This window comes from Ranitomeya variabilis, chromosome 1 (assembly GCF_051348905.1).
Source record: "Ranitomeya variabilis isolate aRanVar5 chromosome 1, aRanVar5.hap1, whole genome shotgun sequence".
NCBI lineage: Eukaryota > Metazoa > Chordata > Amphibia > Anura > Dendrobatidae > Ranitomeya > Ranitomeya variabilis.
The window spans coordinates 299711071-299737031 of NC_135232.1; the positions used below are offsets into that span (position 1 = coordinate 299711071).

Below are 25961 nucleotides of genomic sequence, written 5' to 3' on the forward strand. Positions count from 1 at the left end.
CTGACGTTATTTTTACCAAGCAAAGCATGAGGGTTTTCTTTTAGAGATGATTTTTTGCTGATGTCCAGCAGCGGTCACGTACTGTACATTTTTCAAGTGACCGATGCAGCCAGTCACTGGCCTCAGCGGTGTTCCCGCCATGTGACCTGGCTGAGACCAGTGATTGGAGGAATGACTTTAGTATGACATGAGCCAATGGTTAGCGCTGATAACGCCAGAGCTGAATTCGAGTCTTTGTGTTTTCCTTATAAACCCCTTGAATTATTGTCCCTGGCGCCTTCCCGCCCCCCGTGAGGTGACACGGTGCAGGGGACACTATAGTGACACCGGGGACACATTCCCGTGCTGCGCCCGCGGGGGGAGGGGAGGGTGCGCGCTCCCGCACACAGGCCTCCAGGACGCGCGTGAAGTGGATGGGGCGTGTCCAGGACGTGTGGGCGGGTCTAGTCGTCAGCCAGGCAGTCCGGGCTGTGTGGTGTCGCTCTGCCCTACACCCGGCTTTGTGTCCCGGGCCCGCAGCGTCGGTGCGAGCCTCTGCACAGGGCGGAATCCCGGGCCCTCGGCTCTCCGCCATGTCCAAGCGGCTGAAGAGCCTGGAGGTGTGCGCAGACTGCAGCGTGCAGGGTAAGCGGGCGGCTGTCATCTGCTGGCTGAGGGGCACCATGGTGGGCACCGCTGCTGCCATCAGGCCGGGAGACGATGTATTTCTGGGCCGGGGTGCGGAGCCTCCATGTTGTATGGGCGCTGGTGACACTGTGTCCTGGCAGTGATGCCGCTCTTACCCTGGCACTGCCCCATAGACATGCCAGGGTGCAGAAATAAACTTCCAGCCTGTGCAGGGTCCTGGCACCGTGCCCTCTACCACAGTGGGTGACATGTATAGGTGGGCTCTTGTGCCAGTCCTGGGCTGTTCTCATCAGTTCACTTCAGATGCTAGTGGGCACATGCCCTATAAATGCGGGATTGGCATAAAGGGGGCACGGAGTGCGGCAGCCCCTGACCTAGTGAACAGTAGGTGGGTCTGTGCCGGACCCTCACCGATGACCGCTGCTGAAAGTGGCACTGATCGCGGAGTGTTGGGTCCATGACGTAATATTGCCCCCAGCCTGCGTACGATGGCGCTTACAGTGGCCGTAATGGTGTTGTGTGGTGTTTGTAGCCGATCCTTCCCCAGGTCTTATTGACTTCTACAGCTCGTATATGTGATTGGTTCTGCCATTCTGTGGACAGCCCACCCTGCCTGGGGTACCCCATATGTCATGGACACAAAACTGGGTCCAACTATTAGAAACTCCGTAAAATAATAAAGGGACTCCCCAGAAGCTGTGAGCTGTCAGTCAGCTTTTCAGCTATACAGCTCAGTGACAATCAATATGGCGACTGCTCTAGCTCCTGCCGGGTTGTCAGCCATTCTCCCCGGACTCCCAAACACCAAATCTGAAATGATGTGTACGGGGGACATATTTACCATTCAGGGCTCTGGGGCACAACAGCCTTTTGCGCATTCATCAGGTGGCATATGTACATGGGGCTGTGCTCAGAAATGAGTGCTCATTGGCCGTTTGAATGGTCCTTAAAGGGAATCTGTCACAAGGTTTTTAGCCACCTAATCTGAGAGCAGCATGATGTATAGACAGAGACCCTGATTCCAGCAATATGTCACTTACTGGGTTGCTTGCTATAGTTTTGACACAACCAATGTTTTATCGCAGGAGATGATAACTTGAGGTGTAATACATGAGCTCTGGCAGTTTTATGCCTATGCACAGTGTACACGGAAGGCTGCTAATCAGTGATGAGGGTGGGGTTATACAGAACTCGGCATTCAGAGAACTGCTAGATCTGCAGTAGACGAAACAGTGACAGATCTCTGGAATCAGGGTCTCTGGCTCTGCATTATGCAGCTCTCAGATGGGGTAGCAAACACCTGGTGACAGGTTCCCATTAAAGGGTTGTTCCCATGTTTAGAAAATATCGCCTATCCTCGGGGTAGGTGGTAACTTGCTGAAAGCTGAGTTCTGGATGGAATGGTGGCCAGATATGTGGTCCTCCACTCCATTCATTCTCTATGCAACTGCTGGAGATAGACAGAAAATGCCTAGTGCACTCCCCTGCGGTCTCATGTAATGAGTGTCCGGCTTCCACTCCATTCAGAAAGAGCTTGGCACAGCCCTGTTCTCGGGATGTGCCAGGGTCCATTTGGTTTTACCCCATTGATTTGTAAGTTATCATGCGTCCTAAGGAGAGGCAATAACTTTTAAAGATGGGAATAACCCTTAGCTAGTTTAGCCTCGCTTATATTTCTTATTTGGGAAGGTTTCCTTTTCTATTTAACACATTAGATGCTGCAATCTATAACTGTGGCATGTAGGTAATTACGGCTGGCTGGGGCTCTGCCACACCGTTTACCCCATACCCACCCTTATGCCATCGCAGAGAACCATTGGGCTGTCGCTGCACAGATATAGCCCTCTGGCATCTTTGCACACCTATTAAGCCCTTCCTATATGAAAGTATTGCAGTGCATTGACCCATCTAAAGTTTGAATGGTCAAATAATGTGTATGTGTGTATGTGTGTGTGTGTATGTGTGTATGTGTGTATGTGTGTGTGTGTGTGTGTGTGTGTGTGTATGTATATATATATATATATATATATATATATATATATATATATATATATATATATATATATATATATATATATATATATATATATATATATATATATATATATATACACACTCACCGGCCACTTTATTAGGTACACCATGCTAGTAACGGGTTGGACCCCCTTTTGCCTTCAGAACTGCCTCAATTCTTCGTGGCATAGATTCAACAAGGTGCTGGAAGCATTCCTCAGAGATTTTGGTCCATATTGACATGATGGCATCACACAGTTGCCGCAGATTTGTCGGCTGCACATCCCAAAGATGCTCCATACAAGGCAGGATGGATCCATGCTTTCATGTTGTTTACGCCAAATTCTGACCCTACCATCCGAATGTCGCAGCAGAAATCGAGACTCATCAGACCAAGCAACGTTTTTCCAATCTTCTACTGTCCAATTTCGATGAGCTTGTACAAATTGTAGCCTCAGTTTCCTGTTCTTAGCTGAAAGGAGTGGTACCCGGTGTGGTCTTCTGCTGCTGTAGCCCATCTGCCTCAAAGTTCGACGCACTGTGCGTTCAGAGATGCTCTTAGGCCTACCTTGGTTGTAACGGGTGGCGATTTGAGTCACTGTTGCCTTTCTATCAGCTCGAACCAGTCTGCCCATTCTCCTCTGACCTCTGGCATCAACAAGGCATTTCCGCCCACAGAACTGCCGCTCACTGGATTTTTTTTCTTTTTCGGACCATTCTCTGTAAACCCTAGAGATGGTTGTGCGTGAAAATCCCAGTAGATCAGCAGTTTCTGAAATACTCAGACCAGCCCTTCTGGCACCAACAACCATGCCACGTTCAAAGGCACTCAAATCACCTTTCTTCCCCATACTGATGCTCGGTTTGAACTGCAGGAGATTGTCTTGACCATGTCTACATGCCTAAATGCACTGAGTTGCCGCCATGTGATTGGCTGATTAGAAATTAAGTGTTAACAAGAAGTTGGACAGGTGTACCTAATAAAGTGGCCGGTGAGTGTGTATATATATATATATATATATATATATATATATATATATATATATATATATATATATATATATATATATACACAGACAGTATGGGTATGTGTGTGTGTGTATATATATATATATATGTGTTTGTATGTATCTATCTATATCTCAAAGGTGGACACACCATTGGTGCAACCATACAGGGGCCCAGGAGATAAAGGGGCCCTCTTCTACGTCTGAAGCAAGTGGCATAGTGCATTATGATGAGCTGTTGGACTGCAAAGGGCCCATATATTGTTCTTCCACAGGGACCCTCTTCTTTGTCCACCAGTGTTTGTTTCTGGAAGTATGAAAAGTATAACAATTGGGAGGAAAAATAAAAACAAAAAAAGGATAAATAGGGTATAGATTTTGTCTGTCATAGCTGCCTATACAAGATTGGTAAGAACAGGACCTAGTAAACCTTGGCCGTTTTGTATTGTGATCTCGGCCACACATGGACTGGGAAGTGCGGTGCCCAGGAGATATTTACCCTGCAGCATTGTGTATCCCCCGCTCCCCGCAGAGAGGATACATGTAAACGGCTGCTCGGTGAGCGCCAGAAATCTTGGTGAGATAGCGACATCCTGCCTTCCTGTTGCGCTGCACTGTCTTTTCTTCATGTTTTCACAGTAGTTGCCACAAATCTGCCCTTTTTAGGTCTGTTTTTCACTCTGAATGCAGCAGAAGGGAATCCTCGTGTACTCCTGTAGAGAGCAGGGTAAATACCGCCTCTGTTTCACAGTATTTTGCATGTGTGCAGTTTCAGATATAAGTGGCATATACAGCCAGTGGTTGGTCAAGACAGGAAGAAGATTGCAGAAGTCTCTACACTTGACACTTTGCTGCTCACATTTCAATCTCTGTTGCTCTGTTAGCTTTGTTCACCTATAATACTGTTATACACTTACGTTTTGGACAATTTGTTGTATTTGCCCACTCTCAGAAATGCCATATACATTATAAGCAATTTGCATTTTTTTCCCAAAATGTAAAAAAATTCTGCAGTGTGCTTGTTCTTCTGCGCACATTTTCTGTTACTGGCCACAGTCAATTACTTTCATCTTAGGCTACTTTCACACTAGCGTCGGGCTCGGCCCGTCGCTGTGCGTCGGGCCGAGGTCCCCGACGCTAGCGCTGTCTCCGCCGCACAACGGGGGCAGCGGATGCATTTTTCCAGCGCATCCGCTGCCCCATTGTGAGGTGCGGGGAGGTGGGGGCGGAGTTCCGGCCGCGCATGCGCGGTCGGAAAAAGCGGACCGTCGGGAGCAAAAAACGTTACATGTAATGTTTTTTGGTCCCGACGGTCCGCCACAACACGGCACAACCGTCGCACGACGGTTGCGACGTGTGGCAATGCGTCGCAAATGCGTCGCTAATGTAAGTCAATGCAAAAAAAACGCATCCTGCAAGCACTTTTGCAGGATGCGTTTTTTCGGCAAAACGACGCATTGCGACGTATTGCAGAAAACGCCAGTGTGAAAGTAGCCTTACCCTTTGTGACTGATTCTTGTCTAGGTCTGTATTTTGCTATTGTCCTTATCACTTCTGGTTTGACCAGGTGGCACTTGCTGCCCTTTTAGGTTGCACAGGTAGTCCAGATCCTCCAGGATGGCCGAGTATGCAGACAGTCCATGGAATGCAAAGACCTCATTGTCTGTCCTTCTTGTTCATCGGACCTGAATTTAGTTGAGCATCTCTGGGTCACAGAAGGTCTAGCAGATCACTGATTCCCTGATTATTGACATCTGGGAGGATAGTCCCCACCTCCCATAACCTCATCCACCGCCTCATGCCCAGATGTTGTGTGGCCACTACTGAGTTGCTGTGATAACACTCATGCACATCGATCCACCTGTGATTTCAATGTCCTGCATTCATTTTCAGGTGATGTAGAATCCAGTTCTCAATAAGTTAATGGTTTTGGTTTTCATACACCAATAATGTTATTTTGTTCTCAATAAATGACTACATTTTCAGGTTGAATCTTTTGTTCTTTAATCCTGAAACTTCGCAGTTCTTAAGAGCCTGATAATAGACTGATACTACCTGTTCTGTAGAGATTACATTTCACTGATCAGCTCATTATTGGTAGGTAACACTTCTCTATGGGATCCACCAGTCACAAAAGGCGAAGATCATGGTTCCCCTCCCTTCATGGCCACTACTGAATGCATCATAGAGCATCCGAGAGAAAGGCTGCCATAGAGTTGAGCGAATTTTCCAAAATATTTGCCAAATGCAGCCGAATGTCATTGCAGTTCAATGGGAGTAGAAATGACCGAATATGTTCGGAACCGATCATCAAACATAAATTCGGCACGAATAGAGTAACAATATAGCACATTCACATTCGGCGACCTATTCCGAACATATTCGCTCAACTCTAGTTGTATGGAAAAAATACAATAACAAAATCTACTTGCAGCATATTAGAAAAAAATGTTTAGCAGTATTTCTTTTTAATGATCTAAACAGTTTGCCGAGAATTTCAATGTAAAAGATCAGATATTGTTGTCCTGATGCCAGATACCACTGGATACTTTTTAGAGTTCTTGGGTTTTGATAGGTCAGAGTTGTCTTGGTGGCATGAGATGCCCCAACATAATAGACAGCAGGGGATTTTAATATTATAGCTTATGAAGTCTTGCGGATTTTTCCAGACTGATTTTGGTAAATCCACAGGTAAAACGCACTGCAGAATTACCGCAGTTTTTCCGCGGTTTTTGTACGGATTTCTCATGCGGTTTTACACCTGCGGATTCCTATAGAGGAGCAGGTGTAGAGCGCTGCGGAATCCGCACAAAGAATTGACCTGCTGCGGAATAATCAACGCTACGTTTCCGTGCGTTTTTTCTGCAGCATGTGCACTGCGGATTTTGTTTTCCATAGGTTTACATGGTACTGTACAACGCATGGAAAACTGCTGCGAATCTGCAGCAAAATCCGCAGCGTGTGCACATACCCTGAATGTATGTGACATTTTTTGTATTTTCTGTGCACGACCTGGAAATTCATACTTCTAAGATCCAGCCACACCACAAAATACAGGTTTGACAGGAGGTAAAGGGAGTCTATCAACTCAAACTGCCAATATAAACTAAGCACATAGGGCCTGATTCGTCATTTGCATTCTGAAGTCTTTTTTTTTTTTTCTTGTGATATTCACTTTTGTGCCATAATGTTCAAAGTAGTGCACGCGGCTCATGCATTTGGCGCAAAATAAGAAAAAATGCTCTTTTGTCTGAAACCGATCTTTGTGACTTTTTAGTACAAAAAGTTAGCAAATTCATTTGAACAGTCCCCAAAATGCGCCAAATTAAAATTGCTGGAGTACAATGCACCCAATTCTGCGGGTGTACCATCTGTGAACGTTTTTTGAGATGTAAAGTTTTATTGTTTTTTATAAATATACAGGACAGAAAGGCATAAAGTTAAGAAACAGTGCAGGGACCACTGTGACGACAAAAGGCCAAAAGAGACAACACATTCAACAGTGAAATAAGTTGGAGAATAACGCAGCCAAAAATGAGTTAAATTGAACAGGGTGAACTGTATGTCACCTGAAGGCCGAAAATAGTTACCGAATATCCCAGAAGAGACAATGAAGAGAGGTTGGGACCTCTGCAATCAGACATATACAATCCATTTAAATTTTTAGAATTCAGTTTGCACATACAGTACAGAGCAAAAGTTTGGACACACAGACTCCCTCTTGAAGCTCATCAAGAGAATGCCAAGAGTGTGCAAAGCAGTCATCAAAGCAAAAGGTGGCTACTTTGAAGAACCTAGAATATAAGACATAATTTCAGTTGTTTCACAGTTTTCATTAAGTATATAATTCCACATGTGTTAATTCATAGTTTTGATGCCTTCAGAGTGAATTTACAATTTTCATAGTCAAGAAAATACAGAAAAATCTTTAAATGAGAAGGTGTGTCCAAACTTTTGGTCTGTACTGTATGTTGGTGTGTGCTCTTATAAATGATATTATGATATGTGCATGATATTCTGTTGTGGTGATTGTAATTTCCTCTAAACTAAATATATTAACTCGGTGTGACTAGTTAGGGGATTTGGTTGTATTATATTATTATTATTTATTTATATAGCACTATTAATTCCATGGTGCTGTACATGAGAAAGGGGTTGCATACAGGGTTATAAATAGCGTTTACAGTAATCAAGTTTACAGTGACAGACTGGTACAGAGGGGAGAAGACCCTGTCCTTGCGGACTTACATTATTATATTATAGGAAGCAAAATTACAGTATGTGAAATCCATTGTATTGGATTTTGCATTGCCCTTTGCTGTCAGTAACTGCAGATCTCTGAATCCTCATAGTGTGCACTTTACACGCTGTCAAGATTCACCCAAAACTTTCACTTCTAGCAGTCAGTCTCATGACCTTAAGATTTGCATACTTTTACTGACTAGATACTCTTTCGCTTCTCCTGATAGAAAATTAAAAGATTGAAAAGTTGCTACTCATCAGATCGCACACTTAGTCTTTTGACCTTCCGCTTGAGCTGGAAATAGATGGGAGATCTGACAGTGTGCACAGTGCACCTTGGTCAGAATTTAGCAACCCGCTGTCACATAGCCTGACTGTAGAAATTTATGTTGGGCCCTGAAAACCCCTTTAAAAGCTCAATGCTTCCTTTTAAAGCAATTTTGATACAAATATCTAGGGAATCCGTAACCTAGCAAGGCCTTTTTGAAATCGTGGAAGAAAATTGAATTGGTTAATGTTTCGGATTGCAGCAGAAGTTCCATTCCGTTTGCTTTTGAGCTTATGAACAAGATTTTAAGCCAGTCTTCAGTTTGGATAGTAGTTGTAAAATACATTAATTTTGTTAATAGTAGTCTGTAGTCCGTTAAATTAGTGCAAAGGAACTGTTATTTGGTCACTAGTATAATAAAGTGAATTATACAATAATTACTGTAAAAATATTCGAAACTTAATTGAATACACCAGTGGGAATGAGGTAGCGGAATAGGAGGCGGGCACACACACAATGTTAAAATAATACACCAATTAAAAATGACTAATAAAAACATAAATGTGGAACCTACAAGGTAATTGTGCAAAACACCTGTTATAGATGTGTAAATATCCCTAATAGCCCTCGTGCTATATTTACTGCAATGTAATATATAATTATACACCAACATTATATGTCGTAAGTGATGGCTCAGAAGATACTAGCTTGAAGATGCGGTCCACTGTAATGCATATTGTACACATCGATTTGAACCTTTCAAATAAGTCTTTTTGAAAATACCTTCTGTTGATTTGCCTCTGAGCAGTGCTATCGCTACTTTATCCATCCCGGTCATGTGATCCCTGACTGCAGCCACTTCTGACATCTAGTGATGTCACGTCAACTTTCAGACTCAAGAAGTTGACCTTGCATCACCGAGGCGGGACCCAATCTCATGCACCCCCCCCTCTGATTGACTGGGATGTGGGCGGTGTTTCACCGCACGTCACAGCCCAGTATCCAGCACATTCTGTACAAGCTTTCCCTGTCTCCTCTGCTTTCATTGGCAGAGCCCCGCAAGCACGTGCTCGATACTGTGTTGTGACGTGCGGTGTATCGAGCGCGTGCTTGCGGGGCTCTGCCAATGAAAGCAGAGGAGAAGGGGGAAAGCTTTGCCCACATCCCAGTCAATCAGGGGGAGAGGCCACAGTCTGCATGAGAATGGGTCACGCCTCGGTGATGCAAGATCATCTTCTAGAGCGGAAGTTGAGGTGACATCACCAGATGGCGGCGGCTGTAGCCGGGGATCACATGATCGGGACTGAGCTAGCAGCGGTGGCTCCGCTCAGAGGCAAATATATCAACATAAGGTTATTTGCAAGACTTATTTAGAATGTTTAAATCGATGTGCACAATATACACTGCTCAAAAAAAGGTAGCCGTCCTGCTGCTGGGTTGTTGCCCTCCTACGGCCCCCTCCACGACTCCTGGGGTACTGGCCTGTCTCCTGGTAACACCTCCAGCCTCTGGACACTACGCTGACAGACACAGGAAACCTTCTTGCCACAGCTCACATTGATGTGCCATCCTGGATGAGCTGCACTACCTGAGCCACTTGTGTGGTTTGTAGAGTCCGTCTCATGCTACCACAAGTGTGAAAGCACAACCAACATTCAAAAGTGACCAAAACATCAGCCAGAAAGCATTGGTACTGAGATGTGGTCTGTGGTCCCCCCCCTGCAGAACCACTCCTTTATTGAGTGTGTCTTGATAATTGCCAATAATTTCCATCTGTTGTCTATTCCATTTGCACAACAGCATGTGAAATTGATTGTCAAACAGTGTTGCTTCCTAACTGGACAGTTTGATTTCACAGGATTTTGATTTACTTGGTGTTATATTCTGTTGTTTAAGTGTTCCCTTTATTTTTTTGAGCAGTGTACATTGTAGAGGACCACATCTTGAGGATGTGAGGACAATGAAGTTGGATAAGTAGTGAACTCCCGTGTACTACGCTACAATCCAACATGCATACAAAAGAATCAATGTGTATCATTTAAAAGTCCAGAGATAGAGATAGTAATTCCAAAATGTTGAAAAAGTGAGGACAATGTTATTGGAAAAATAGTCAACTCACACATACTATGTCTTTATTAGCGAGGGCAGGCAGGCCGCGACCAATCAGCGACAGGCTTAGTCCGGCCGTGTAACATATGGGCCTCGGAATTGTAGGAGTTGTAGTTTGCTTACCCTCATAGGCTATGTAGTATTCTGCATTTTAACTACATTTCCCAGAGGCAGGGAGTACAGTGCGCAGAGAAAACGGAGAAGTGTCTGCATGGCTGCTATAGGGCAATAATTGTCTCCCTCTATGTCGCGGCCATTTATGGTGGTCTTTGGCCGGCACACGACACTGAGGTAACTGGGCAGCGGAGTCCCGGAATAAGCCCCTGAAACAGTGGACCCTCATCGTGCACCCGCTGAGCAGCCTGCAGGAGAAGCTGCTGTGTAACTTGCGGGTGAGACCCCAGGACCCGCTCACCTATCCGGACGCGGACCGGGTATTCGTCATGGTGAGTGGGTGTCTTCCCTTCTCCCTGCAGAAGACACTGAGGCTCTGTATCTGTACTGCAGGTCTCTGCTGCTACCCAGTGTCTGAGCTGAGGCTGGAAACACACAGCGAGGCTCAGAGTCCAGGAGGTCCAAGTGGCTGATGGGCGAGGGCAGGGAACGGTGTGCAGGGTACGATGGGCAAAGTTCAGTGTGCAGGGTACGGTGGGCAAGGTGCGGTGGGCAGGGTACAATGTGCCATCTCACGAGGTTCTCATCTCCTGATGGTCCTACATGATGGGCTCTAGGAGAACTGATCTGTCACTACAGGCAGTTGTCATCAATGTGGCTGTTTTTCTCATTTTCCCCCTTTGGCACATTTGTGCCTGTCTGATGCTTTTGTGACCAGATGTGCAATGTTAGTAAAAGAGGATTACTTTTAGGATATGCCGTGTGTATCAGATGGGTGAAGGCCATACCGCTGTGGTCTAAGGATGAGCAGATTCTCTCCAATCACCCTGGGACATTTGGTGAATCAAATGTGCAGTATTATACTCTGAGGTCCAGTGCTATATACCCCTGTGTGTATGGTGGCAGTTCCGCACACCCCTCACCGGCCGCCGTGGTCATAGAGGTTAGTAGGGTGATGGTGCCCTGGGGTCACACTGTGATTACACTGAGGCTGCTATATAGTCTGATCGCTTTACATGCGGACTGTGCTGTGGTTTACGGTGCGGGTTTCTCTAGATGCTCCTCCATCAGTGGAATTCTCTACAATCTGCAGTGTGTTTTCTGCCACTGTTTATTTTATGCACATAGCGCCATTAATTCCACAGCGCTTTACAGACCTCATCATCACTGTCCTCATTGGGGCTCACAATCTAGATTCCCTATTTGGAGTCCTTGAGGAAATCCCTGCAAACACGGGGAGAACATATAAACTCCTTAAAGATGTTGTTCTTGGTGGCATTTGAAGTCAGGACCCCAATTCCACTAAGCCACTGTGCTTCCCTATGTGTTATATGGTGGCCACTGATATGATCATCTATCTATATAATCGTCTAACGTCCACTTCCGTCTGTTTGTCTGTCACGGAAATCCCGTGTCGCTGATTGGTCACGCCTGGCCAGCCGCGACCAATCAGCAACATTGGTGCGGGATTTAAATCACGCTTCGCTGATTGGTCGCTGCCGGCCGCGACCAATCAGCGACAGGCGCAGTCTGGCCGCGAATTGGCGCTGGATTTGAACCACGCTTCGCTGATCGGCCAGCAGGGCGCGACCGATCAGCGATATTGGGGCGAAATTTAACCCCCACTCACAGCGCGACGTGCATACATACATACATATTCTAGAATTCCGGATGCGTTAGAATTGGGCCACCATCTAGTGATAATGTAAATGTCCTGGTACAATAAACACAGACCAGGTTGTAATGGAAAAGCAAATTGCGAATATCAAGTAACAATATACCTGGGTAGGCCCAACAAGAGTGTGGCACCTACCACGACGCGTGATTCTGTACCCCCTGATGAGTGAAGTCCATTTACAGCGGACTCGGCAATGGAGGAGATGGAGAAATTACTTTCTCCGTCTCCTCCGCACCTGAGCTGCGATGCTCTTATGCGAGAGGATCGGAGCACAGAAGCATGACACTTGTTTTACGCTTGCAGCAGAGTTGGAGCCGAGAGTCATATGCATAATCTGCCCGATTCTCTCCCATGAGAGAATCATTGCTCATGTGACCCTGGCCTCAGCCTGCTTCTTCAATATGGCTGCTTTAGCAGTGGCGTGAGAAAGGGTTATGTAATGGACAAGAAGGAAAAGTCCTATGTAGCAGTAATATAGTCTGAATATTAGCAAAATAGTTTCCAAAAATGCATCCATCACGAGTTGTGTGTAGAATCAGGACTGACCAGATATATTCTTTTCATCTTATGGGTGGAGGGGAGTAAGCTGCAGCCACCCACCACGAGTTTAAGAAAGGATCGGCCATTTTGCACTCCAACATACTCAAGCTTTCTTTCCTCCTTACAACTTAGGTTGGACTTTGGGGAAAAGGGTGGCAATTTAGGAAATGTCCAAAGCATGACGCAGGAAGTAAAAGTGGGGAAAAAGAATTCTCACTGCAGTTGTGATTTGTGAGTGTGGGGATGGCGAGTGTCGCGCCCATTGCCCTGGTCGCTAATATTGTTGTGTGTGTTGTACCCCATTGGCCCTGGGTGTGGTTTCTGACTCAGCCGTGCCCATGAAATCACTTGATGTAGTCATGTCTTGAACCTATGGAAGTCAGGCAAGTGGCCGGGCACCTGTCATTTCTGTACATGCACCAGCTAATCATAAAATCAGGCCATTACTCATATTGTTTTGAGATATTCTTGGCAATATCTTGGCTTAATTGCCTTTGTTGGGGCTCTGCACGGCCGGGGTTCTTATGTTTATTGTAAAATGTCTGTTTGTTATGTGAAAAAATGGAATAATAAACTCAGGCCATGTCTGTATGGAGTATAGATTCCACTAGACTAACAACATGATTTACAGAGGAGTTAGGCTTGTGCTGCCCGAGCAGTGACATATTGCAACACTGATATTGTTCTTATTTCTGTACAAATCGGAGATCGTTCTCCAGGCCCTTATCTTTACAGGGCTTCTTATTTGTACCCTATGTTCTGCTGTGAAGAATATTGTGAACTTTGCTTCATTTATTTATTTATTTTTATTTATTTACTTTTTTGCATTTTCTCAAATTATCAACTTCCTCTTGTTTTTTTTTTTTTTTTTTTACATCTTGCTACATAATCTCAAGTGTAAGGGGAAACACGTGCTAGCACACAGTTGTAGTGTTCGTTCGTTAAACTGTTTTTTGATTTCCTGCTGAAAACAAACCTAAAGGGGTTATCAGAGATTTGCAAAACCATTACCAGGCATGATGAATGCCTAGAGCAAATGCAATGTAGATCTTTTATACACAAATCCCCAGTTTATTTTTTTTTATTTATTTTTTTTACCCCTTGACCCTCTGCATGTTGCTTTTTTTCTTCTTTGTGATATTATTTATAGGTGTCAACCTAATGTAAACCATCACATTTTCACTGTAAGGACAGGTTCACACAGGCGTATAAGAAATCGTTCAGAGTTTCATCCAGAAAAGTGAAATTATTATTTTTTCTCTCTTGTCATCTCTATACAATCCGTTTTTTTTACAGCAGCTATTAACCCCTTCCTGACATGCGCCTTTCCCGCAAACAGCAGTATATGTACGTCGGCACAGTCGCGCGGCCTCACGCTGAGCGCCGCGGTTATTGGGTGCGGATGTCAACTCTGTGAGAGCTGACATCCTGCAGCAACGCCCACGATCAGTTCTAGCACCGATCGCAGGCATTTAACCCCTCTGATGCAGCTGTCAGTAGTGACAGCGACATAGAGGAGCATCCATCAGGATAACGCGATGCGATCACGTTGTCCTGATGGTCTCCATTAAGATCCCTGACCGCAAGATGGCCGCGGGGTCCTGCAGGGAAGGTGACTTGTGAACGCCCGCTGAGAGCAGGCGCTGACATGCCTCTTTCCCTGCCTGTCGGATGCTGCTCCAATACTCTGCAGTGCAGAAGCATTGCAGAGTATCAGATCAGCGATCTCACACTATACAGTAATGTCACAGGATGGAACAATGTAAAAAAGTTAAAAAAAATATTAAGTGTAAAAAATATTAAAGAAAAAAATAAACATCTCCTCCAGTCCCTTTCCCTGGCTGTCACCCCTCACCTAACAAAAATACTGTCACTTCCGGTATTTTTCCCTCCTCATTTAAGCATGCCATCATACATCCATTAGTTAAAAAACCATCCCTCGACCAAAACTGTGCCGCTAATTATAGACCTGTCTCTAATCTTCCCTTCATCTCTAAACTCCTGGAACGCCTGGTCCACTCCCGTCTTACCCGCTATCTCTCAGATAACTCTCTTCTCGACCCTCTTCAATCTGGCTTCCGCTCTTTACACTCTACTGAAACTGCCCTCACTAAAGTCTCTAATGATCTACTAACAGCTAAATCTAATGGTCACTACTCCATGCTAATTCTCTTGGATCTCTCCGCAGCATTCGATACTGTGGATCATCAGCTCCTCCTCAATATGCTCCGCTCCATCGGCCTCAAGGACACTGTTCTCTCCTGGTTCTCCTCCTATCTCTCTGATCGCTCCTTCACTGTATCTTTTGCTGGTTCCTCCTCTCACCTTCCCCTTACTGTTGGGGTTCCTCAAGGATCAGTCCTAGGCCCCCTCCTCTTCTCTTTGTATACTGCCCCTATTGGACAAACAATCAGTAGATTTGGTTTCCAGTACCATCTCTATGCTGACGACACCCAATTGTACACCTCTTCTCCTGTTATCACGCCGACCTTTTTAGAAAACACCAGTGATTGTCTTACCGCTGTCTCTAACATCATGTCCTCCCTCTATCTGAAACTGAACCTGTCAAAAACTGAACTCCTCGTGTTCTCTCCATCTACTAACCTACCTTTGCCTGACCTTGCCATCTCCGTGTGTGGTTCCACCATTACTCCAAAGCAACATGCCCGCTGCCTTGGGGTCATCCTTGATTCCGAGCTTTCATTCACCCCCCACATCCGATCACTGGCTCGCTCTTCTTATCTGCATCTCAAAAACATTTCTAGAATTCGCCCTTTTCTTACTTTCGACTCTGCAAAAACTCTTACTGTTTCACTTACTCATTCCTGTCTGGACTATTGTAACTCTCTACTAATCGGCCTCCCTCTTGCCAAACTCTCCCCTCTCCAATCTGTCCTGAATGCTGCAGCCAGGATCATATTCCTCACCAACCGTTACACCGATGCCTCTACCTTGTGCCAGTCATTACACTGGCTACCCATCCACTCCAGAATCCAGTACAAAACTACTACCCTCATCCACAAAGCACTCCATGGCTCAGCACCACCCTACATCTCCTCTCTGGTCTCAGTCTACCAACCTACCCGTGCCCTCCGCTCCACTAAAGACCTCAGGTTAGCATCCTCAATAATCAGAACCTCCCACTCCCGTCTCCAAGACTTAACACTTGCTGCGCCGATTCTTTGGAATGCACTACCTAGGTTAATACGATTAATCCCCAATCCCCACAGTTTTAAGCGTGCCCTAAAACTCATTTGTTCAGACTGGCCTACCGCCTCAACGCATTAACCTAACGATCCCTGTGTGGCCTATCCTAAAAAAAACAAACAAAAAAAACCCATAATCAGGTTCCTCGCATCATGTTCTCATACACTTTATGCAGTTAATAGCCCTCTGTGTCTGTACTGCTACATACTTAGGCAGTTAACTGGTTCATGCAGCTTTACATGAACACCCGAGCCTTACACTATGGCTGGTCCAAATAACTAAAGCAATTGTTACCATCCACCTCTCGTGTCTCCCCTTTTCCTCATAGTTTGTAAGCTTGCGAGCAGGGCCCTCATTCCTCCTGGTATCTGTTTTGAACTGTGATTTCTGTTATGCTGTAATGTCTATTGTCTGTACAAGTCCCCTCTATAATTTGTAAAGCGCTGCGGAATATGTTGGCGCTATATAAATAAAATTATTATTATTATTATTAACAAATAAAAAATAAACAAAGTACACATATTAGGTATGCTGCCTCCATAACGACCCGCTCTATAATACTGTCCCACTGGCTAACCCCTTCAGTGAACACCATAAAAAACAGTAAAAAACGAGGCAAAAAATAATGCTTTGTCATACCGCCGTACAAAAAGTACAATAAAACGCGATCAAAAAGACTAGTGTAAAAAAAAATGGTACCGCTGAAAACGTCATCTTATCCCGCAAAAAACAAGCCGCCATACTGCTCCATCAGCAGAAAAATAAGTTCTAGCTCTCGGAATAAAGCGATGCAAAAGTAATTGTTTCTATAAAAAAATAGTTTTTGTGTAAAAGCGGCAAAACATAAAAAAAACTATATAAATTTTTTATCACTATAATCGTACTGACTCGAAGAATAAAGCTGCCTTATCCATTTTACCACACGCGGAACAGTATAAAAAAACAAAACAAAAAGGAAACAATTCCTGAATTGCTGGTTTTTGTTCATTCTGTCTCCCAAAAATCGGAATTGAAATAAATCAAAAAATGTCATATGCCCAAAAATTGTACCAATAAAATCAGCTTGTTCCATGAAAAACAAGCCATAACATGACTGTTAGCCAAAATATGGAAAAATTAGAGCTCTCGAAATATGGTGATGCAAAAACCTAGTTTTTGCAATAAAAATAGTCTTTTAGTGTGGGACAGCAGCCAAACATACAGTTAGGTCCATATGTATTTGGACACAGACAACATTTTTTTAATTTTGGTTATAGACATTACCACAATGAATTTTAAACAAAACAATTCCGATGCAGTTGAAGTTCAGACTTTCAGCTTTCATTTGGGGGTGTCCACATTAAATTTGGATGAAGGGTTTAGGAGTTTCAACTCCTTAACATGTGCCTCCCTGTTTTTAAAGGGTACAAAAGTAATTGGACAGATTAAATAATTTTAAAGAAAATGTTCATTTCTAGTACTTGGTTGAAACCCCTTTGTTGGCAATGACTGCCTGAACTCATGGACATCACCAGAAGCTGTGTTTCCTCCTTTTTGATGCTCTGCCAGGCCTTCACTGCAGTGGTTTTCAGTTGCTGTTTGTTTGTGGGCCTTTCTGTCTGAAGTTTAGTCTTTAACAAGTGAAATGCATGCTCAATTGGGTTGAGATCAGGTGACTGACTTGGCCATTCAAGAATATTCCACTTCTTTGCTTTAATAAACTCCTGGGTTGCTTTGGCTTTATGTTTTGAGTCGTTGTCCATCTGTAGTATGAAATGACGACCAATCAGTTTGGCTGCATTTGGCTGGATCTGAGCACACAGTGTGGGTCTGAATACCTCAGAATTCATTTGGCTGCTTCTGTCCTGTGTGACATCATCAATAAACACTAGTGACCCAGTGCCACTGGCAGCCATGCATGCCCAAGCCATCACACTGCCTCCGCTGTGCTTTACAGATGATGTGGTATGCTTTGGATCATGAGCTGCACCACGCCTTCGCCATACTTTTCTCTTTCCATCATTCTGGTAGAGGATGATCTTGGTTTCATCTGTCCAAAGAATGTTCTTCCAGAACTGTGCTGGCTTTTTAGTAGTTTTTTTTAGCAAAGTCCAGTCTAGCCTTTTTATTCTTGATGCTTATGAGTGGCTTGCACCGTGCAGTGAACCTTCTGTATTTACTTTCATGCAGTTTTCTCTTTATAGTAGATTTGGATATTGATACGCCGACCTCCTGGAGAGTGTTGTTCACTTGGTTGGCTGTTGTGAAGGGGTTTCTCTTCACCATGGAGATTATTCTGCGATCATCCACCACTGTTGTCTTACGTGGGCGCTCAGGTCTTTTTGCATTGATGAGTTCACCAGTGCTTTCTTTCTTTCTCAGGATGCACCAAACTGTTGATTTTGCCACTCCTAATATTGTAGCAATTTCTCTGATTTTTTTTTTTTTCTGTTTTCGCAGCTTAAGGATGGCTTGTTTCACCTGCATGGAGAGCTCCTTTGACCGCATGTTTACTTCACAGCAAAACCTTCCAAATGCAAGCACCACACCTCAAATCAACTCCAGGCCTTTTATCTGCTTAATTTAGAATGGCATAACGAAGGGACTGCCCACACCTGTCCATGAAATAGCCTTGGAGTCAATTGTCCAATTACTTTTGGACCCTTTAAAAACAGGGTGGCACTTGTTAAAGAGCTGAAACTCCTAAACCCTTCATCCAATTTTAATGTGGATACCCTCAAATGAAAGCTGAAAGTCTGAACTTCAACTGCATCTGAATTGTTTTGCTTAAAATTCATTGTGGTAATGTCTATAACCAAAATTAGAAAAATGTTGTCTCTGTCCAAATATATATGGACCTAACTGTAAATCTACTATATAATTGTCTCAGGGTCACTTCTGTCTTTCTGTCTGTCTTTCTGTCTGTCTTTCTGTCTCTGTCACGGAAATCCCAAGTCGCTGATTGGTCGTGGCAAAACACCCACGACCAATCAGCGACGGGCACAGTCCGGTGGCAAAATGGCTGCTCCTTCCTCCCCGTAGTCAGTGCCCGCTCCATACTCCCCTCCACTCAGCGCTCACACAGGGTTAATGGCAGCGTTAGCAGACCACGTTATGCCGCGGTGTAACACACTCCGTTACCGCTGCTATTAACCCTGTGTGACCAACTTTTTACTATTGATGCTGCCTATGCAGCATCAATAGTAAAAAGATCTAATGTTAAAAATAATTAAAAAAAATAAAAAATCGTTACATACTCACCGTCCGTCGGTCCCTCGGATCAGGAACAGGCCTTTCCTGCTCCTCGCGATGCTCCGGTGACCGCTCCACCGTGGGCTGTGCAATATACTACGTGGGCTGTGCAATATACTACGTGGGCTGTGCAGTATACTATGTGGGCTGTGCAGTATACTACGTGGGCTGTGCAATATACTACGTGGCTCTGTGCTGTATACTACGTCACTGGGCAATATACTACGTAACTGGGCAATATACTACATGGCTGGGCAATATAATACATCACTGGGCAGTATACTATGTCACTGGGCAATATACTACGTGGCTGGGCAATATACTACGTGGGCTGTGCAATATTCTACGTGGGCTGTGCAATATTCTACGTGGGCTGTGCAATATTCTACGTGGGCTGTGCAATATTCTACGTGGGCTGTGCAATAAACTACGTGGGCTGTGCAATATACTACGTGGCTGGGCAATGTACTACGTGGCTGGGCAATGTACTACATGGCTGTGCTATATACTACGTGGGCTGTTATATACTACGTGGCTGTGCTATTTACTACGTGGGCTGTTATATACTACGTGGCTGTGCTATATACTACGTGGCTGTGCTATATACTACGTGGCCGGCCGCGAACAATCAGCGACAGGCGCAGTCCGGCCACGAATTGGCATGGGATTTGAACCACGCTTCGCTAATTGGTCGCGGCCGGCCGAATCCTGTGTATTCAATGTATTATTCTAAAATCTTCATAAATAAACTACATACATATTCTAGAATACCCGATGCGTTAGAATCGGGCTACCATCTAGTATAATAAGTAAATAAAACTAAGTCTTCACATGCTGTTGATTTTTTTTCATTCTGCCTCCCAAACATCACAGTAAGGCTCGGCGCACATTTATCCTGCGCTCGGTGTTGAGTGCTTACAGCGGGTTGTTTCAGATGCTGCACATCTCGTATCTTCACAGCATAGACAATTGCCTTCAGATGACCCCAGCATCTGAAACATCGGATACTGGAAGCCTGTGCTAGCATTTCTTCTGCGATGTTGCTATCAGTTTTTCAAGAGTGGGAGAAGAGGGTTGCATTGACAATCCAACACAATGGGCAGCACTTTGAACACATTTTATAAGTGGTCATAAATTTATAAATAACTCATGAAAGAAAAAAGTTATGTTAAAACCAAGCACATCATTGTTTTCTAACAAAATTCTTAATAAGTTGGATGCGTCACATGACCCTCTTCCCATTGAAATAAAGCTGCATCAAAAATGGCCAACTTCAAAATGGCCGCCATGGTCACCACCCATCTTGAAAACTTCCCCCCCTCCCATATACTAATGTGCCACAAACAGGATGTTGACATCACCAACCATTCCCGTTTTATTTAGGTGTATCCATATAAATGGCCAACCCTGTACTGTAAATTGTAGAAGTTTTTTTCTTATTTTTTACTCTTGAAAAACGTGGCATAAAGGCAAGGTATGAACAAGTCCTTACTGTGGATATGCAGCAGCTTGGCTTTGTACAGGAGTAGTAACATGTGGTCCGAATGGGCTTGCCTTACCCACGGGGTCAAGTAGGGGAACTCTGACACAATGCCTCTGAACTGCCTGTTTGTTCTGTAAACCTGGAGAAACCCATTTGTGGTAAATGCTTTGTAATAGTTAAAGGAAGCTCCTTACTACTTTTTTTTTCTTCATTTGCAGATCCTCGCTGGGCTTCTGTCAATAGAGGTATTTTGATATGTGACGAATGCTGTAGTGTGCACCGGAGCCTGGGAAGACACATCTCGCAAGTGAGGCATCTTAAGCACACGCCATGGCCTCCTACCTTGCTACAGGTAATGGTTCAAGGCTTCTATTCATCCTTGTTCTAGTCTGGTCAGGTAGTGCTGGTCCACCAGTAAACGGGGATGGCTGTAATTCTTCAGGTAGTCTGGAGCTCTAATTAGGATTGGTGGGGGTGCAAATGACATGATGAAATATTCTGGCAATATGACTTAACTTTATAAAACGGAAATAATCCTTTAAGGCAGTGTTCCAGAACTCCGGTCCTCAAGAGCCACCAACAGGTCATGTTTTCAGGATTTCCTTGGTATTGCACAGGTGATAATTGCATCACCTGCACAGGCAATAATTCCATCACCTGTGTAATACTAAGGAAATCCTGAAAACATGACCTGTTGGTGGCTCTTGAGGAGCGGAGTTGGGGAACACTGCTTTAAGGCCACGGGATGTGGATGTTTGAGAAAGTGCATTCTCTCTTTCTGCCTCCATAGATGGTCTTTTCCCTGTTGCAGTCAGGAGAAATTATTAGTTTTTACCACTGTCCTAATGTTTTTTGTTAATTCAATCTCTATGGACCTGAACCTGGAATCTCCATCATTCCCATAGACGTTGAATTGAGTTGGCATCACGCATCTTCACTATGACATCACTCTACCAGGAGTCCAAGGGACCCCTATAGAGATCAGGGACAAAATCCCCCCCCTCCCACTTACCACTTGTAGTCACGCTTTTCTGACTTGTAGCGCAGATAGGTGATAAGTCATAAAGGCCCCTTTAACGTTATGGCTCGGAGACCCCTTTTTCTGTACATTTTCAGGATCAGATCTTGGAGCAAGAGAGAGGGATACATTCCCTAATGTTCTGGCCTGACGTCCAGAACTGATCTCCTTTTGATTAAAATCTAAACCTTATTTGTTACTTTTTGGACATATCTTTGTATATGACACTAATATATGTGTCTTGTGTAATTTAGATGGTACAGACCCTCTATAGTAATGGGGCGAATTCAATATGGGAACATTCTTTGCTGGACCCGGCATCTATAATGAGTGGAAAGCGGAAGGCTAATCCCCAAGATAAGTTGCAGTAAGTCTATGCTGTTCTTTCTCTTCTTGGTGTCTCTGTTCTATGAATTGTTACTTATCTCCATTTATACAGCGTGGGAATCATCTGAGGTCTGGGGACGCATTTATCTTCCCAGCTCTCATATCCATCAGAGGAGACAGCGATGTGGGATCTAATGCTTTTCTATAGCACTGACTCCCCACTTGATAAAAGTGCCAAGGGTTTCCTCTGTGCACGGCTGACAGCAGTATGGCACAGTGGGCACCATTGGCTCTTTATTACTGAGCTATACCATGCTTCATCAGGTGCTACAAGTATAGAGCAGTTTCTCCAACAGGCAATGCTTCTAGGGCACAAAAAAGTACATACAAAGGGAATTTCTGGTGTAGACCCTAATCACTGTATAAATGAAAAGTTCTTTAACTTTCTAACATTTCCATGTTTCACTTCCTCCCCATGCTAAATATATGTTTGCTAAGAGAAACTGTTGCTTACATGCAGATGATGAAAATAGGCTCAAATCTATGGCTTGGATGACATCTGGCAGATGATATCATAGCTTCGGTCATGTAATGGATCCGTCCTTGACATCCATTCTACGCATAGTATGGATCCGTATAATGCAATATTTTAACATGTTTTCTAGCTCCTGCCTGCATTACTCTCCCTCCTCGAGTCCAATGCTGAATCTCTGCTGCGTCACATCATATCGACGGCGCTGCAGCCAATAAGTGAGTTCAACAGTTCTGCCCAGGTACACGGCACAAGCCACTCCCAGCTTCTGAGCTCACTGATTGGCTGCTGTTCTGTCTACGTGACATCAGCCTTGCGGACAACACCAGACACCGGGAGCAGTAATAGCGATTCAGCGAAAGGTGCTTAAAGAACAGTTTGTTTAACCCCTTAACGACCGCTGATATGCCTTTTAACGGCGGCAGTTAAGGGGCCTTATTCCTCAGCGCCTCCCAGCGTTGGGGGGTATAACGCCCCCCCAGCATCAGAAAATATCTGGGCTCTTTGCTACCGCGCGTAGCTGAGACTCCAGATAACATGATTTGGGTCGGTTTTTACCGTCCCCAGTGTTGTGATCACTGTTATTCACCGAATAACGGCAATCGCAAAAAAAAGTTAGATTTTCTATTTATCTTTCTCTCTTCTGATATGATCTAGCACACCAGACGAGAGAGAAATGGGGTCCCCCCAGCCACCCTTGGTACCTCCGGCTCCTTCCCTCTGCTCTCCACGTCATCTTCCCGGAAGAAAATGTCAGGCGCATGCCGAGATCTGCCAGACGGCACTTGACAGCAATAAGAGATTTTTTCCTATTGGTTCATTTTGATCACTGTGATAGACCCTATCACAGTAATCAAAATAAAAAAAATTGTAAATCAAACCCCCCTTTATCACCCCCTTAGTTGGGTAAAAATGATAAAATTAGAAAATTTATTTTTTTCTGTTGGGGTTGGGCCTAGGGTTAAGGTTGGGGTTAGGGTTGGGGCTAGAGTTGAGGTTAGGTTGTGGGGTTGGGGTTAGGGTTGTGGTGTTGGGGTTAGGGTTATGGTTAGGGCTGGGGGTGTGTTGGGGTTAGGGTTGGAGTTAGGGCTGCGTTATTGTTGGAGCTAGAATTAGGGAGTTCCACTGTTTAGGTACATCAGGGGGTCTCCAAACGTGACATGGCGCCCGCCATTGATTCCAGCCAATTTTGCGTTCAAAAAGTAAAGCTGTGCTCCCTCCCTTCTGAGCCCTGCCATGCGCCCAAACAGTGGCTTTCCCCCATATACAGGGTATTGGTGTACTCAGGAGAAATTGCACAACAAATTTTGTGATCCATTTTCTCCTGTCACCCTTGTAAAAATAAAAAAGTTTGGATCTAAAGTAAATTTTTTGTGAAAAAAGTAAAATGTTAATTTTTTCCTTCCACATTGCTTTAGTTCTTGTGAAGCACCTGAATGGTGTCACTTTGGGTATTTTCTGTCATATTGACCCCCCAAACTCACTTCAAATGTGAGGCGGTCCCTACAAAAAATGGCTTTGTAAATTTTGTTGGAAAAATGAGAAATCGCTGGTCAACTTTTAACCCTTATAACGTTCGAACAAAAAAAAAATTGTTTCCACAATTGTGCTGATGTAAAGTTGACATGTGGGAAATGTTATTTATTAACTACTTATTTTGTGTGACACGACTCTCTGATTTAACCCCTTTCTGACATCCGACATACTATCCTGTCCATGTGGGCTGGGCCCGCATTACCGTGGACAGGATAGTATGTAGAAGCTGATCAGCCGCGCACATGGGTGGTGTGCGGCCGATCGGGGCCGGGTGTCAGCTGATTCTCACAGCTGACACTCGGCATTAAGTGCCAGGAGCGGTCACGGACCGCTCCTGGCACTTTAACCCCCTGAACACTGCGATCAAACAAGATTCAGAACCAGAAACACATGGGCTACTTGCACACTGAACAAGTCTGTAGGAACCTGTTCACACCACCAGAAAACTTGAAGACACAAAAAAGCACAGTGAGGTCAAAAATACTCTGTTGTAAAAAATCACAGTAATAAGCAACTGCTAGTCAAAAGATGTAAAGAAAACAGGGTATTTAGTTGATACGTTTTTTTGCAAAAAAATGTATACTAAGCTGCTCCACCAAATCGCCAAGGTATACCCTTATAGAGCAGTCCTAACTAATGTATGCAATCCCTATCTGATGTATTTAAAACCTGATTATCTGTATAGTACCTGTATAAGCAGGGTTCAGAGAGAAAAAAAATATACATGTGGACATGCAGGATGGAACAGCTTAAATGCAAATGACCCACAGAGGAGTGGTGGACTCCCCAGTCTTGTAGAAACAAGAGAACAATTATAGAACCAGAAACACATGGGCTACTTGCACACTGAACAAGTCTGTAGGAACCTGTTCACACCACCAGAAAACTTGAAGACACAAAAAAGCACAGTGAGGTCAAAAATACTCTGTTGTAAAAAAATCACAGTAATAAGCAACTGCTAGTCAAAAGATGTAAAGAAAACAGGGTATTTAGTTGATACGTTTTTTTGCAAAAAAATGTATACTAAGCTGCTCCACCAAATCGCCAAGGTATACCCTTATAGAGCAGTCCTAACTAATGTATGCAATCCCTATCTGATGTATTTAAAACCTGATTATCTGTATAGTACCTGTATAAGCAGGGTTCAGAGAGAAAAAAATATACATGTGGACATGCAGGATGGAACAGCTTAAAACAAGATTGCAGCGTACCGGTGGCATAGAGAAGCATCGCGCAGGGAGGGGGCTCCCTGCGTGCTTCCCTCAGAACAACGCAATGTGATCGCGTTGTTCTCCCTGCCTGCAGACCCCCAGATCCAAGATGGCCGCGGGGTCCTTCCAGGTCCTCAGAGCAGGCAGCGGCAAGCCTCCTTCACTGCCTGTCAGATCGCTGATCTGACAGTGCTGTGCAAAGTGTCAGATCAGTGATCTGACTTTATACAGTGATGTCCCACCCTGGGACTGTGTAAAAATATATTTTTTTTTAATTCCTAAATAAAGAAAATAAATATTGTTCCAATAAATACATTTCTTTATGTAAATAAAAAAAAACAATAAAAGTACACATATTTAGTATCACCGCGTCCGTAACGACCCGACATATAAAACTGTCCCACTAGTTAATCCCTTCAGTGAACACCGTAAAAAAAATAAATAAAAAATGAGGCTAAAAAACAATGCTTTATCATCAAACCGCTGAACAAAAAGTGAAATAACACGCGATCAAAAAGACGGATATAAACATGGTGCTGAAAACGTCATCTTGTCTCTCAAAAAAGCCATACAGCGTCATCAGCGAAAAAATAAGTTATAGCTCTCAGAATAAAGAGATGCAAAAGCAATTATTTTTTGTATAAAATAGTTTTTATTATATTAAAGCGCGAAAACCTAAAAAATGATAAAAATGAGGTATCACTTTCATCGTACTGACCCGAAGAATAAAACTGCCTTATCAATTTTACCCCACGCTGAACGCTATAAACGCCCCACTCAAAAAGAAATTCATGAATTGCTGTTTTTTGTTCATTCTG

At 44.1% G+C, this 25961-nt stretch overlaps 1 protein-coding gene across 5 annotated transcripts in view; it reads left to right on the forward strand.

The window, feature by feature from the left end:
- Nucleotides 1-405: 405 nt before the first annotated feature.
- Nucleotides 406-25961, forward strand: part of GIT2 (GIT ArfGAP 2) — a 109544-nt gene continuing 83988 nt past the window's right edge. For 2 of the 5 annotated variants that reach the window (XM_077295613.1, XM_077295605.1), the window contains exons 1-3: nt 409-624; nt 20738-20871; nt 21792-21904. In XM_077295613.1, coding sequence (XP_077151728.1) covers nt 414-624; nt 20738-20871; nt 21792-21904 — 458 coding nt within the window. In that variant the 5' untranslated portion in view covers nt 409-413. Of the gene's footprint in view, nt 625-20737; nt 20872-21791; nt 21905-25961 lie in introns of all 5 variants that reach the window. The other 3 variants (XM_077295620.1, XM_077295638.1, XM_077295628.1) reach the window with 3 other exon arrangements.